Genomic DNA, 16745 nt, shown 5'->3' with positions numbered 1-16745 from the left:
GATGACTAATGTCATTTGGTAACCCAGGGCTCTATGCGTAGGAACACAAACCCGCCAAATGTCATCAGGAAAACAACTTTCAAGCTGGTAAGAAGCCAATGTGCAGGAGACATCATTTCGAATATCTTGAACTAACTTACCTTAAAAAATTCTTCAACAGACTATTTTGGCATCATGTAAATCCAGCCAAAAGTATTGCTCAGCGCTTGCCACGGGCATAAATAACGTTTGTGCTCTTAGGTCTTGGGTCTACATGGCCGTCTGCTTTAGTCCCTTTTCTCATGGCAGATGGGGATAAATTAAAACAAATGTCCCCCACTAGCACTATCTGGGACAAAATTGTACCAAGCATCAGTGGGGCCAAAATAAAAGCCTCCCTCACTTCTTTTCTCCGTTAGTAATTTACCATGTGGTGAACGCTTGTTTTACCAGCTATCACATTGCCCTGGGGAGGAAACATTAAAGTGCCACGGAAGGCCGTTATAGCACAGAAAAACCATTAAGGATACAAACTGTGGAGTCATGTCTACCTGGGTTCGGATCCCGCCTTCATCGTGTTTACTGGTGGGGGGTGAGATGAGCTAAAACATACAAAGCACTGTGGACAGTACCTGACACATAGTAAGTGCTCACTAAATGGCATCTATTATTATCCAGGTGCGTTACTGTTTGTATAAATAGTAAGATATAATGCCATCTCACTCTGAAAAAGAATAGAATTGAAAATAGGATTTACTAGACAAATTTGGTGTGGCAGAAACAGCTCCGGGCTTGGAGACAGAGGCTCCAGGTTTGAACTTAACCACACCAGAGTATGTGAGGCAGGAACACGGTGTCGAACTTACGTGGGCTACGGTGAGTTGTAGGTCATTGAATGAGGCAACACACCTGAGAGCATACAAACATACATTGCCTCGCTAAAAGTTAGGTGAAACCTAAATCTCTAGGTAAGGTTATGAGAAATCCCGTTCACCCTTGAACAACATGTGTTCCAACTGTGTGGGTCCACTCATATGTGGATTTTTTTTTTCCGATAAATACGGTACAGTATAAAATGTATTTTCTCTTCTTTATGATTTTTAAATACCATTTTCTTTTCTCTAGCTTACTTTATTGTAAGAATATAGTATAGAATATATATAACATACAGAAGATGTGTTAATCGACTTTTTACGTCATCAGTAACGCTTCTTCTGGTCAACGTAACAGTGGTTACGTTTTGGGAGAGTCAGAGTTATATGTAGATTTCGACTTCATGTGGGATTCGCATCCCTAACTCCCGTGTTGTTCAACAGTCAACTGTATTTGTTATGTAAGCCTTTGAAAAGTGCAGGTATTTTTCCTTCTAAGACGTTAGGAAAGAATCTTTTATTGAGGTGCAGTTGTGGCTTATCTTGACAATGTCTCCATTCATCCCCTCAATAAATTGAGAGCCTACTATGCGCAGGCACCAAGGTTGGCATTGGGTGTATGGAGGTCCCTGCACTCAGAATGCTTACAGTCTTGCATGAGTTTACAATCTAATGTCTTCAGTGACAGGAGGAAAAACGGAATTACTAGAACATATTTTGTAACTGGTTTAGTGACTTTCAAAACACTCCCATATTTAAATTTCTGTATTTTTGCTTGCAATAGTTCTAAGTTTTGGAAAAAAAAATTCGTTCGGTGTTGAACCCAATTCTTCATCCTTAAATCATGTTTACAGAAGTCATCATGCTCTCTCCTCTGGTTATTTTATAGATCTTGTTAATGTCATTATTTCTTCTTAGGGACCTCTTCCTTTTGATGTGCCTGATCAAAGGGTGGCATTAGACATAATAGTTAGGAGCACATGTCCTCCATGTGTTGTGATTTTCTATCACAAATCCCAAGAAACTAACTGATAAACTGCCAGAACCAATGAGAATTCACTGGGGTGGCAGGTTATAAAATAAATATATACATATCAATAGCTTCTTTTCGTACAAAGAATTGGTTAGAATATATGATGGAAAAACCCCTTTTCACAATACCAACTAAAGTAATAAAATATCTATAAATAAAGTTACCAGGATATCTGCAAGACATGTATATAAAACATGCTACAGAATTCTATTGAGGGGTATAAAGGAAGACTTGAAAAATGGAGAGGTATACAAACTTCCTGGATGAAAAAGCGTGATATGATAAAGATATAAATCTGCCTAAATTAATCTATACATTTAATATTTCCAATAAAAATTTTAGGAAGTTATATTGTTGGGACTCGAAAACTGATTCTAGAGTTCCTCCAGAAGAATAAACAGGTGACAATAGCCATAAAATTCTGGAAAAGAGGAGTGATGAGGGAGCATTTGCGTTACTAGGCGTTTAATATTATAAAGCTTCAGTAATCAAAGAGTGTAGTGAAAATGCCTGATAAACAGATCAATGGAAGAGATTGGAAAAAACCACAAAAGACCGAAGGTTATCATCAAGATAAAGGTGTTGTTTCACACCAGCACGCAGTATGGGTTGTTAAGAAGATGGTAGCATGACAGTAAGTTACTTTTTGGGAAAAAAAAAGTTAATACCAGATGTGGAAACCAGAAAGCCTAGATCAAGAAGATTAAATGAAATAAAAGCTGAGGGTTTTTTTTCTTTAATGTATCAAAGTTTCTCTATATAAAGGCAAATTGACCAAAATATTGCCAAAGAGTTAGTATTTTTGTCATATAGAAAGAGTTCTTACAAATCCATAAAGAGGATAAGTCATGAGAAGAACGGGCGTAGGGCAAATGTGGGCAATTTTAAAAACAGAGATACAAGTAAATGGTCTTTTAACTAGAAAAAGTAGTCAACTTTACTACTAATCAAAGAAATGTAAATTAAATACAGACATAGGGTTTTAATAATCTATTAAATTGCCAAAGAGATCAAAGAGCATGATAATACCCAGGGGTGGTTTGGGTGTGGATGTAAACTGCTCTTAGTTTTCTGGAGCAAAATTTGGCAGTAGGACAGAAAGGCCTTTTTTTTAATCGCCTTCGATCCAGGACTACTTCTTCTAGAGTAACAAATGAACAAGAACTTTCACAGAATTATGGCTTATAATTGCAAATAAATAAGTAAAATGGAAGCAATTTAAATATTAAGGTGGGGGATTGGCTAAATAAATTAATGCATTTTCGTATAGTGAAATATCACAGAGCCATTAAAATTCTGTTGTAGATGCACATTTATAATATAGAGAGGCATTTATTTTATGTTAGTTAATTATAGAAGCAAGCTACAAAACAGTATGTGTCGTATAATTCACTTTTGGTGTATATATATGAGTGTGTGTATGTCTGTATTTTTATGCACACACATATTTGCGTAGGAAAAAGTCCGGAAGGAGACTTATCAAAATCCTAAGTAGATTCTGGTTGACTTGAATTTTTTTCCCTTTTGTTTATTTGGATGTCTCATTTATTTCTGCATTCCTAATTACTTGTATAATTAAAAAGATTGAAAAAGAGCAAGGACTTTTGGAGTCAGAGAAACTGTGCTCCCAGCCTCAGCCCTGTCACCTCTTGGTTGCAGACGAGTGGCATGTGGCTTAATCCCGCTGAGGCTCAGTTTCCATGTGTTCAGTGGGACAAGAGACCTCCTTCACTGAGTTATAATGAAGATCATGGAACACTCAATAAATAGGAATTTTATAGCTGCAGATAAACATGTCAAGCAGTTTCTAGGTCGCATTGGCTTTGGCCTTGGCAGATTCTTTCTTGGGTCAGCTCCATATTTCTTCTTCTTCTCCTTGGTCATTTAGAGGTGGAGGCTTCAAAGAAACAGGCAGAACTTGATAAGAAAGCAATGGATGAGCTTCTGAGAGAAAGGGACATATTAAATAAGGTGAGTGTGTTCCCGTAGCGCTGTTAAATAAATGTCTTTCTTTAATGCTATGATATCTGCCTCTTACTGTTGTGCAGGGGAAAGAAAACTCTGAAGCAAACAAAAGTAGATTAGGGATAAATAATCGTGCTCTGTTTTCTTCCAAGCTGCCGGGCGAGTCCACCCGTCGTGGACTGAGAACCCTAACTGCATTATCACCTGTAGCACAGAGGGGTGTGGGGGGAATTATCATATAAACGAGCAGGGATTTAAGAGTGTTTTGTGGATTCTGATTTTATTGCTCGTGTGTCATTTGGCATCCTAAGCGGTTGATCACAATTTCTGAATTTAATATCTATAATCTGCAACTTTTGCTAGTCCAGAAGGTACAAGTGAGTGCTCGTACAATTTTACCTTCGAGGAGTTTGGTGTAAGAAGGGCCAGTTGATGCCAGAAATCTTCCCTCCATCTTTCGGGGAATGTTGTAGGTTTCCGTTTTTGTTTTCAGCCCTTGTATCTCCTAGTGTTTGAGCTCAGTCTGGTCCAAAGCTGAGGGAGGGGTTGCGGGGATGTTGGGGTCCGGAAAGCTTCCAATCAAGGCAGGACTACCCCCGCCCCTTTCCTCTCCAAACCAGTTCAGAGGATTCCTTCCATTGACAGTCAGTCACTCTTAGGAGGTTAACTACTTCCAAGGATTTGGGGTAAACTTTCCTGCTCAGGGATTTCCTCCAGGGAGGGAAAAGCAAAGGGCCAGGTGTAAAGTGGGGAGGCTGTTGGTCAAGACAGTCATCTCATCAAGTAGAAATAGCCTATATTTTTTTATTCCAACTTTCATTATTTCTTATGTTTCCCAGAATTGAACAAATATTGACAAAATAGACCACTCTGGAAGCTTAAAGAAGACTATTTGGGGATCTCAGGAAATAGTAGAAGATTACCTACCCTTACATGCTGAGCATTCCTCAGAAAATCATTTTTTTGCATAATCCTGGAAACTGGTCCTTTATTCAATAAATTTGCACATGCAAACAATGTTGTTGGATTTAGATTTTTAAACGTATTTTTTTTTAAAGATTTTATTTATTTATTTGACAGAGAGAGAGACAGCCAGCGAGAGAGGGAACACAAGCAGGGGGAGTGGGAGAGGAAGAAGCAGGCTCATAGTGGAGGAGCCTGACATGGGGCTGGATCCCAGGACTCTGGGATCACGCCTTGAGCCGAAGGCAGACGCGTAACGACTGAGCCACCCAGGCGTCCCTAAACGTATTTTTAACACATGCGTTTTATCCATTTATATTTTATGTATACTGGTAGACAACCAATAGATTTTCTGCCACAATAGGACACGTAGCACAACATTAATTTTACAATTATTTGTTTGACTTGAAACATCAGTTCATCCTCCAGGGCAGGATATACTTTTTTTTTTATCTGGCCAGTGTGCATCCTTACTTAGTGCCTAACACAGCGCCCGACCCTCTGTAGAGATGCAACCAACCTTCGCTAATAATACGTTCTTTCCCCACTGACTTGAAATGCCCCCTCCGTTGAATGAATGAGTGACATGGTTTTGACAGGCAGCAATGTTAATATGTTTTCGTTCTTTCAGTGTCATGTTCAAGTGGCTTTGTCTTTTATAGAGTGGATGTTTAATTCAGTACTTGAAAATCAAGTTGACCTTTTCTATTTTCTGCATCATCACCCAACTGAGGCGTAGTGTTTATATGTTCCAGTGGTTTTCCGACCTGGCCGCGGGTCCCTATTGCTTAGAGATTTGGGAAGGGACAACCCCGTGTCTCATGGGACCCAAGGATACAGCTGGGCCTTGGGAACTGATAGGAAGCTGACCTGACATTCTTGGGATACACTGAAAGCCCTCTCTCGCCACCACTGGATTTCCTGCTGAGTTTTGCTTTGGTTCCTCTCTTTTGGGGAAGAATGCCTTCCTGTTTCCTGGTCTGTTTGGCAAAAAAAAGAAAAAAAAAATGCCTATCACCAACAGCTCCCAAGTTTACATCCTCTGTTGAGTTGCAGAAAGTTAAAGGCCCTTTTTCTAAAGTCCCTGGTCCATTCACCTGTGGCCAGAGAAGTGAACCCTTTTGCACGAGCTCAGCTGCCAGAGAGGCACTACAATTAACTTCTCGTTTTCAGGGCACAAGCTGGCTTTTTGGGCAGCCAATCCAAGGAATTTCCGTCTCACTAGCAGAAATCACTTGAGCAGCGTTAAAAAAAAAAATATGTTGGCGCCTGGGTCCCTTCCCAGATCCACTGAATCGGCATCTCAGTTGGGACACAGGCTTCTACACTTTTTTAGAAACTGGCTTAGTTGTTGTGTTATTGTGGTCAAATATACATGACAGAATTTACCGAGTAACCTTGAGTATATTCACAGTGTCGTGCAACCATCACCACGCTCCAGCTGCAGAACATTCTCATCGCTCCAAAAGGAACCCCGTCCCTGTAAAGCAGTTATGTCCCCCCGTGCCCCACTTCTCCCACCCCTTAGCGACTACTAATCTGCCTTCTTCCTCTGCGGATTTGACTATTTTGGATATTTATAGAACCAGAATCCTATTAGACATGACCTTTTGTGTCTGGCCCCTTTCACTCAGAGTAATGTTTTCAGGCTTCAACCATGCTGTAGTCTGTATCAGGACTTCGTGCCTTTTTCTGGTTGATTACTATTCCACTGGGAGGATATACAACATTTTGATTACCTGTTCATCGGTTGATGGACATTTGGGTTGTTTTCCCCTTTTGGCTGTTGTGACTAGTGCTGCTGTGAACATTTCATGTACAAATTCTTGTTTCAACACCTGTTTTCAGTTCTTCTGGGTGTCTGTACCCTGGAGTGAAATTGTTGGATCATATATTAATTCTAGTTATTTGCATTTTTAACGAGTTGGCTTTATTTTACTTTGTAGTCAAAGCCCTGTTCTGTGATTAGGTTCAATTGTTCTAAGCTCACAGGAACAAGGCGAAGCCGGAATGGAGGTTACCTTCGGGGTCAGTCGGCCCTGGACTCAAATCCCGGTTCTGCCAATCCCGTGTTGTATGAACTTGGAGGCAAGCAGCTTAACTTCTGAGTGTCAGTTTCCTACCCTTAAAATGGAAGCGAGGTAGTGCTCACTTCCTAGGGATGCTGTGGTCACTTCTTGTACTAATGTATGTGTTTGCCTTGTGCAAAATTAATAGAATAGGCTCTAAATAAGCCGTAGAGAATATGATTATCTTTATTCATCCAAAAAATGATGTATCTAATTATTTTAGGGATGAAACAGGGGGTACATTTATCCAAAAATCCCCACACATTTTGAGTAACGCAACCGCTCTGTTTTCCTTATTTTTAGAATATGCTTAAGGCGGTCAATGCGACCCAGAAACAGATAGACCTGGTAAAGCTCCATGAGCAAGCCAAGAGGAACCTGGAGGAAGAAATCCAGAACTACAAGGATGAGGCTCAGAAGCAGAGAAAGATCATCTTTCATCTGGAAAAGGAGAGAGATTGGTATATCAGTGAAGCCAGCGACCTTACCCAAAAGGTAAAGTCACCCCTTGATGATGTGGGTGGAGCACAAGCCCGTTCTTTCCAATGGTCACACGATGTAGCAAAGAGGATTTCTTCAGGTTTGAGCTGGTGGTTTGCATGAGAATTTAAGAGGAATGATGTCAACAGAAGAAAAGCTGTCCCAGGGTTGACCTGGGTCAAATTGTGAAATGGACAAGGCCAATCTTCTGGGGTCTCTGTTTCCCCTTTGAGGCCCCTCCCCTGTTACCCTGCTGTGCAGTTTCCCTGGGTTGGACGCTTAGCTTGGGGGTGGGGGGTGCTGTCAGCATCACCCTCTCTGCACCCTTTGTTCTCACCCCCTCACATCTGTCCCTAAAACCCTTGTCCCTCAGATGGAGGATTCCAACTAGTTGTTAGGAGAAAGGCATCTAATTAAATGGCCTCAAATTAAGGTGTGAGTGACTCCTGGCATCAGGTAAATGTTCACACATTCAAAGGGCATTTTTATTTCTCAACTATTGTGAACCTGAAACCTCATGGTGGTGGAAATTCACACGTTGAGTAGCTAAGTCCCAGATCTCTACTTCCCGTAAACTGCGGAGCTGGGAGAGTGCTCACCCAGCGTCTTGAAGAACGATTTCAGAGATTTCAAATCTACTTTAACCAGTTGTCTTAGCACATTGCCAGCATTAAGCATGAGGGGTTGGACTCTGCTGTTTTCAGTGCATTCCCAGATGGTGTAGAGCAGAAGGTTTCACGAGGGGGGTTTCATGGTGTCAGGAGGGGGCTTTGGGGAATGGAGGAACGTTTTAAGTATGAGACTGAGAAGAGGGTTTGGGAGAAAAGACTGGTTTAATGAGATTTCTCCCCTCCCCCCCCCCCAGGCAAAATGTTCTCTGCGCTGCAGTATAAGCCCTCTCTTTGATCTCCTCAGTGAAATCTTCAGTGTTTACCAGGGCTCCTGCGTGTTTACGTTTTGTTTTGTTTTGTTTTTGGACTGGAATCTCAGTGAAAATGACAAGGAGGACAGCCAACGTTTGATTATAGACATTAAGAAAGTGGGAAACAAGCTTTACTGTTAGGAAATCAGCTTTTTCCCCGCTTAGGCTAAATAAATGCTGAGCAGAGGTTTGTAGGACGTAAGTTTGGAGGAACACGAATGCATATGCTCAGTCTAGCCCTGACTGGACGCGTCTTCCTTATAAAAGATCACCCCTGCACGCCCCTCCCCCCACCCGCCCCCGTGATTCTTAGAGCCCTGATCGGGGGCCATTGGAGTACAGTGTGCTTCTCTTCTGACTTAATCATCTTTCAAGCTCCGTTGATTGATTTCCTGACTCTGAGAAAACCAGTGGTCAGTTCAGGACCTCGTATTCTCCAGCCTGGGCTAGCCCATCAGGCCCCGCATCCGTCAGCTTCAGCTGTAACAAACGACCCTGAAATTTCAGTGGTTTATAGCAACAAAGATTCATGTTTAGCCTTTGCGGGTCAGCCGCTGCCCTGCTTCGTGGCCTCTTCCCTCCAAGCTGATTCTGTTGGGATGTGCTGGCCTCTTTCCGAGGGAAGACAGTGTAATAGTGGACCTTGTGATGCTCTCCGAGCTTCTGCTGGTAAGGGAAGGGCACGGGGCTTGTCCACTCATATTCCCTTGGCTAAAGCAAGTCACATGGCCAAGTCCAACGTCCCTGGGTAGGAGTATAATCCTTCTAAGGGAGAGGCGCTGTATGGTGAGACAGGAAATAGATCTGAACATGTAATCTGTCGCCACTTCCTGCTTCACCTTCCTGATGATAATCCGTGTCTCTCCACCCCTGGCTGCCATCACACTATCAAAGTTAACTGTTAAAAATTCCAGTGTGATCTTGGTATCACTCCTGGCCTTAACAAACCTCTGTCACTTCTCAGCAACCTGGGCCAGTGCTTCTAACATTTTTTTGCATCCTTAGCACATGTAGAAAATAATATGTCTATAGCTTGTTGGGAGTAAGGTGGAGACTGTCCAGGGCTGGAGGGGACTAACCTAGGGATGCTAGCTGCCCTGGTCCCACCTGGTAGAGTCAGTATTTTGGTACATACCTATAATCCGCATTAAGACAAAGCAATTGTATACTGTGATTTATGGGACAGAGTCCAAGCTCTTTGTTCTCCCTGGAAAGTCCTTCCTTCCCGTCTCTGCCTCGCAAACTCCTCTTTATCCTTCAATACCCAGCTCAAATGCTCATCTCTGGGCTCAAGCCTGCTCCGACTCTCTCTTTTATGGATTTGTTGGTATCTCTGCAATGCCACTTATCATCCTTAGAGTAATTATTTTCTTTTCCACATTTGTTTTTCCTACTTTAGAGTGAGCTCTTGGGAATGATGATTTTATCTCATTCATTTCTTCATTTCCAGTGTGCTGGTAAATAGTGGGCACCAATAAAGTGTTTGTTAAACAAATAGATGATGAATGATAAAAAGGACACTGTCACTGATTTTAAGATAGGATTATTTCTTTTTCTGTTTCCTTGTAAAAGTGTAGAGGTACCAAGTTTTGCTGGTAATTGTTTCTCATAATTCTGATGTTTAACTGCACAAGATTAAATAATGTATTGCTAAATCATTTAAGCACAAGTTCTTAACAAATTCTTTATCCACTGCAACTTTTCTATTTCTTACTTAACCCCTGACAGCATAGGTCAGTAGCTACAGCAACTTGGGTCATCTCTGGACTTCTTTTTCTTTCTTTTCTTTCTTTTTTCTTTTCTTTTCTTTTCTTTTTTTTCTTTTCTTTTCTTTTCTTTTCTTTTCTTTCTTTTTTCTTTCCTTTTCTTTTCTTTCTTTCTTTCTTTCTTTCTTTCTTTCTTTCTTTCTTTCTCTTTTTTTTTTTTTTAAAGATTTTATTTATTTATTTGACAGAGGGAGAGAGCCAGCACAACCAGGGGGAGCAGCAGGTAGAGGGAGAAGGAGAAGCAGGCTCCCTGCTGAACAGAAAGCCCATGTGGGCCTGGATCCCAGGACCCTGGGATCATGATCTGAGCCAAAGGCAGATGCTTAACAGGCTGAGCCACCCAGGCGCCCTTTTTTTTCTTTTTTAAAGATTTTATTTATTTATTTTAGAGAGAGAGAGAGCGAGCGAGCAGGAGGAGGGGCAGAAGGAGAGGGAAAGAGAGCATCTCAGACTCTGCAGAACCTGACTCACAGCTCGATCCCACAACCCTGAGATCATGACCTGAGCTGAAATCAAGAGTCCAGTGCTGAACCGACTGAGCCACCCAGGCAGCCCTGGACTTCTTATTAAGGACCTGCATGTCCTTAAAACATATAAGAAATAGTATAAGAAATATGCCCCTCCCCTATTTCTTTCTTTCTTTTCTGCTGCACACACACACACACACACACACACACACACACACACACACACGCACACCTCATTCCCACAAACAGAACATTCCCTTTCATGCATTCTATTTCTAGGGAATTAACGACTGATATCAGGGACTGGGGATAATGTCACGAAACTGACATTTTCATCAGCTTCTAGAGTGAGTGTACATTGTTCCAAGTTTTAACCCAGCAATTTCTTTTGTAAGAACTCAATCTATGGAAAAATAAGAAATGCAAAGGGTTTTATAAAAGGATATTCTTTAAAATAAATTGTGCTATGCTTATCTGATACAATATTATGTACCGTTAAAACCACGTGTTTGAAAAATATTTTTTAAAATGGGGGACGTGTTCACAATATGAATCTGATAAAAACAGAATGCAAAATTACTTATATGGTTTGCCCTAGTTTTATCTCTGTGCATAGAAGAAGGATTGTTATTCAACTTTGAGCTCTTCATAATACCTATTTCCTAAATAGGTCCAAATATTTTTTGAAAGAATGAATGGAAAGTGTAATTAGAGATCTGAATTAACCACTCAAAGACTTACTTTTAGTTATTTATATTAAATTCTTCTTCACTAATATATTTATCATTATGGGTCTTCCCCCATTTTAAATTCATTTGAAACATGTTGACATAATGGACGATCTTATCTGAGTTATCCTCAGCAATTTTAGCTGTGAGTGACTCGCGGCATGGTCTCTTCTGCCTTCTGGGCTGCAAAAACAGTGTCAACATTTGCCTTCTGGTTCTTTCTGTTTAGAGAAAGAAAGGTGAAATCTTAGATACTGAAAGCCCTACATTACATTTTATTAATTTAACTTGGCATTTGCAAACGAGGAAGAAGATCCTTCTCTGTGCCAGAATTGGATGGCTTAGAATCCTAAACCTTTTCTCATGTGCTTGTCTCAGTCAACACTTGCCATACTAAGGCTGCATAATACACAACCACCAAATCTCATGGGCATGCAGAAATAAGCACTTCTTTCTTTCTCTTTCTTTCTTTCTTTCTTTCTTTCTTTCTTTCTTTCTTTCTTTCTTTCTTTTTTAAAGATTTTATTTATTTATATGAGAGAGAGAAAGTGCAAGAGACCACAAATGGTGAGGAGGGGCAGAGGGAGAGAAAAAGGGAGGAAGAGACTCCAGGGCTCGATCCCAGAACCCCAAGATCACGACTTGAGCCCCCCAGGCCCCCCAGCACTCACTTGTTCCACGTCAGCAGTTGAGTGGGACTCAGGTGGTCTAGGCTTGCCTGCACTTGGCTGGAGGCTGTGAGTTGGGTCTGGTTTTGCTCTACGTGTTTCTGCTCCTCCAGGATGCACGGTGTTCTCATGGAGAAAGAAAGGAAAGCAAAGGGCAAACCCAACGGCACAAGCACATTTCATGGCTCTCTCCTCTGACTTCCCGTTGGCCATGGCAAGTCACATGTCCACGCCCAACAGCAAGGGGAAGACTCTTCCCATGGAGGTGGTAGGGGCAGGGAGAGGGAGTGAATATTTGCAGAACCCTAAGATAATCTAGTTCAGTGATTCAGGGCTCTTTGTCCTCATGCTTTCTGCTCTGCTGCACTCTAACTTTTACTCCTTAGTTAGATTGAGAGGCACCAGGAATGGCATTATGAGTTGGGGTCCACTACATTTACTGACATTTTGTAAATTCTGGGTAAAACCATTCCTGGTGAATCATTAAATCTGTGGCACATGTTGCACATTATGCACTTGGCTCATTTTAGATCCCCTCCTTTCTCATTCTAAATATTAAACTTGTGGCCAGTGCCCTTCCAGACATTTTATACACCAAATAGCATTCTTTCACAATTGAATCCTTACCTCCTTAGCTCTCTGCTTATTTGCTTATAACAGTGTCAAGCAAAACTCTCCTCAACAAAGGTTCCAAGAAATGAATAATAATGTGCTTTTAAGGGCTTACAAGTAAGTGAGGAAAGCAAAAGTTGATCAAAGAAATATGTTGATTGAGTAGGTTCTTCATAATGAAATGACACTCCTGTTTCTTTGGTTATACAGAGCATCTTTCATAGACAAATTATGAGCTTTTTGTGTTGGTATAAAATTAGATCTTAGGGATTACTGTTTTCCTGCAAAACAGAATTTCATCCGTAGAAAAATCAAATGGATTTGTTAAGTGCTAATATAATATAACATGACAGAATATTAACCTATTATGATAATCTATTATTTATTAAATGATTAAATTATGATCTGCTTGGTACTTATATGATGGTGTGAATGTATGTATCTTTCCACTTAAATCCTCGTAACTGCCCTCTGAGGTAGATATGATTATATCCCTCATTTTATAATTTAATGTAATATGTTATTTATTTTTTCTAAAGATTTTATTTATTTATTTGACAGAGAGAGAGAGTGAGAGTGATCGCACAAGCAGGGGGAGCGGCAGGCAGAGGGAGAGGGAGAAGGAGATGGAGGCTCCCCGTGGAGCAAGGAGCCCTATGATGCAGGGCTCGATTCCAGGACCCTGGGATCATGACCTGAGCCGAAGGCAGACGCTTAACTGTCTGAGCCCCTAACATAATGAGTTATTAAGAACAGAAACAGAGAAGAGGTGCCCGGTGGGCTCAGTCAGGAGAGCGTGTGACTCTTGATCTTGGGGTCGTGAGTTTAAACTCCATGTGGGGTGGAAAGCTTACTTAAAACAAATCTTAAAAAACCCCCCAGAAACATAGATATGCCTCTCTAAATTCAAGGTAGAGAATAAAATAAGAAAGCAAGAAAAATAGAGAAGACTTAAAATCTCACGTGCCTGGCCACATAGGTTTTTTTGTTTTGTTTTGTTTTGTTTGTTTTTTTCCAGAGAGTGAGTTTTTCAGTTTCATTATGAAGGTAAAGGCATTGTCAGCATTCAAACCGTTGACATTGAGTCAGAAAATCTTATTGGAGGAGTTTATTATACTGATATTTCATCAAATGTAAGTTAAAGGGCTCCAAATTCAGTGACCTACTTTCTTATCCTGCCTTAGTCTATGTGATGTTTTGACTATGCTGCAGATTTCCAGCATGCATTATTGATTTTTATCTCACTCCTACTTCTATTGGCAGGTTGTTTTAACAGAAAAAGAAAAGGTAGTAGGTTATAAACTCGGACTGTACCCTCAGAGTGCACTGTAAGCATTTTCTGGGCTAGTCTGAAGTGGGCTTCCAAAGGCTGGGATCTCCGAGTCTCTGGCTGTAACAAAGCCTTTCATATTTGGGTGTGATTTCTCCCATGAGTTGGTTGGAGGTATCTAAAGTTATCTAAAATTAATGAAGCTCCAGCCTCACAGCTGGCATCTCACATTCTCTGATATGCCATTTTCAACAGGGACCATTCTGCTGACTAAAGGTTTTGCTCCTACCTAACACCCCACACATTTTATGAATTTTCAGGATTTGACATTGGTTTGAATGATTTCCACTGAAACAAATTGAGTTCCGACACTTAGAACTAAATTGCTTTGTAAATTGTCTGTTCCCTTAGTTTCAATATTTTTTTTCATTGTCATTTAACTAAAATATCTTTGATCTTCTTGATGTCATGATGAGTTCTTACTACTCCCAGCTTCAAGAACCCAGAAGCACGCGCACTGTGGTTTCCTGCACTGGTGCGTGCAGAAAGACGGACCCTGCTAGTTGGACGCCCCCAAAAGAAATGCCCTTGGCTGCATCCTTTCTCTGGACCTTTCTTTCTTTCTTTCTTTCTTTCTTTCTTTCTTTCTTTCTTTCTTTCTTTCTTTCTTTCTTTCTTTCTTTCTTTCTTTTCTCTAGAGCTTTCTTTCTTTCTTTCTCTCTCTCTCTCTCTGGACTTTGCTTTCTTTCTTTCTTTCTCTCTCTCTCTCTCTCTCTCTCTCTCTGGAGCTTGCTTGCTTTCTTTCTCTCTCTCTCTCTCTGGAGCTTTCTTTCATTCATTCATTCATTCATTCATTCATTCAGATTTTTATTTATTTATTTGACAGAGAGAGAGACAGCCAGCAAGAGAGGGAACACAAGCAGGGGAAGTGAGAGAGAAAGAAGCAGGCTCCCAGCGGAGGAGCCTGATGCGGGGCTCGATCCCAGAACTCTGGGATCACGCCCTGAGCCATAGGCAGACGCTTAATGACTGAGCCACCCAGGCGCCCTGGAGCATTCTTCTTTCTGTGTAAAGGATGTTTCTTGTTATAACATCTCTCGAAGTGATTGAACAAGCAATTTTTTTCTTTTCTCTGATGTGCTGCTCGATATTCTGAATGCTGATGATGCTGTTCAAAGTATTTTTCAATCCATTCATTTCACTGACCCCCAAAGAGGGTGATCATGTCCATAGAAAGGCTAAATTTTAGTCTAAGACAGTGCCTTTCCTTTTTTATTTTAATCAAACAATTAACAGTTCTAGTAACAGATACCTTATTTAGGTTTTACATTTATTTCTAACTTGTACATCTTAGTTACTGGTAGTGGTAGCTTAAAAGACTGCCCATTACTCATTTTTAAGGATTCTTTTTTTTTTTTTAAGATTTTATTTATTTATTTGACAGAGAGAGAGACAGCCAGCGAGAGGGGGAACACAAGCAGGGGGAGTGGGAGAGGAAGAAGCAGGCTCCCAGCGGAGGAGCCTGATGTGGGGCTCGATCCCAGAACGCCAGGATCATGCCCTGAGCTGAAGGCAGACGCCTAACGACTGCGCCACCGAGGCGCCCCTCATTTTTAAGGATTCTACAGATACGGATCAAAGAAATGACGGGAAAAGGAAAGGGGTTTCTTTTCATTTCAGATCTATGCACATACCTTTTCTCCAGACCTCCTTGTCTCAGATTTTCTAATTTTGTTCGTTGTAGGCCCTCAACCAACCATCCAAACCGTTCCCACAGTCTGTATTTATTCTTACTTTGCGCCACTCTCTTTCCACACAAAGTGGGTGATCTCAGTAACAATAAAACAGCAAAAGCATGTAAAAATACTTTGTACAAATCTGGTGGCATAAATTTAAAAAATGGCTGATATAGGTAATTCCTTTGAAAATACGTACAGACATCAAGGTTTAACTTGGAGAGAAGTAGTAAACGTCGGAAAGCAGGAGTATGGAAGCCACTGAAGTTGAGGGAGAACTAGCTCCAACACTCACAGAGGGCCCAGTAACTGGAGACCTGAGTTTCTTCAAATTTTTAAGAATCAAATCATTCTCAGGCTATGTAACTTCAGAAGAAGTGCTGCTCATGCACTTTGCGTTCGTTGAGGTAACACGATTGGCATTGCTGCCATGTTACATGGAACCCATGCCTTCTGCAGGGATAATGAGTAAAGACTCCAGGCCTGGGCGAGAGCTTGGGGTCCGACACGAGTCCTTGATTGGGATGGCCGAGGCATAAAAAGGAAGAGGCAGTTCCCACAAATTGTGTAAATCCCAAATATTTACTGTTTAGGTAGTTCGTGTAGGACCATTCTCAAAGAAACTATCCATCTGCCTTCCAGTGTTTGATTCCCTCACAACACCCAATACATGTCTGTTTCCTGGTTCTCCTTATTCCTTGATTACCCATTTTGTGGTGGAGTCACTCCCTAGAGGTGAACCTTATTGTCTTTTCATCACTAATGCTTTTACAGGGCCTGCCATAGATAAGTCCTCAGTACGTGTGTATTGAGCGAATGAATAAATGGGTGAGGGAATGAATGGCTGAACAGAAAGGTACTCTGTTCACTTTACGACACTAGCAGAAACCTTGATATTAAAATAGAATGGAAAAGAAAGTTATAGACTTCGATCACTTGTGAATATGTATGCAGAATCCTAAATGAAATTCTAGCAAACCAAATTCAACAGTACATTAAAAGAATCATCCAGTATGACCAAAGAGGGTTTATCCTGAAACCGCAAGGATAGTTTTCTATTAAGAAAACTATTGCTGGCACTATGGAAACGTAAAGTGTTACAGCATTTTGGAAAGCAATCTAGCAATATCTATGAAAGTTGAAAATATATATGTCTTTTGAGCCCGATATTCCGCTCCTGGGAATCCATCCCAACAGAAGTGAAAGCACAAGTGC

The 16745-nt window shown here is 41.0% G+C and overlaps 1 protein-coding gene across 2 annotated transcripts in view; it reads left to right on the top strand.

The window, feature by feature from the left end:
* The window catches only part of CFAP58 (cilia and flagella associated protein 58), a 109027-nt gene that overhangs the window by 29978 nt on the left and 62304 nt on the right, over window positions 1-16745 (top strand). For both annotated transcript variants that reach the window (XM_087862728.1, XM_087862729.1), the window contains exons 9-10: window positions 3773-3855; window positions 7185-7376. In XM_087862728.1, the coding sequence (XP_087718854.1) occupies window positions 3773-3855; window positions 7185-7376 (275 nt within the window). The remainder of the gene's footprint in view (window positions 1-3772; window positions 3856-7184; window positions 7377-16745) is intronic.

This window comes from Ursus americanus, chromosome 6 (genome assembly GCF_024610735.1).
Source record: "Ursus americanus isolate L20-20 chromosome 6, mUrsAme1.1.p, whole genome shotgun sequence".
Lineage (NCBI taxonomy): Eukaryota > Metazoa > Chordata > Mammalia > Carnivora > Ursidae > Ursus > Ursus americanus.
The sequence above is the reverse complement of the archived record's forward strand: the minus strand, read 5'-3'. Positions and strand labels throughout refer to the sequence as shown.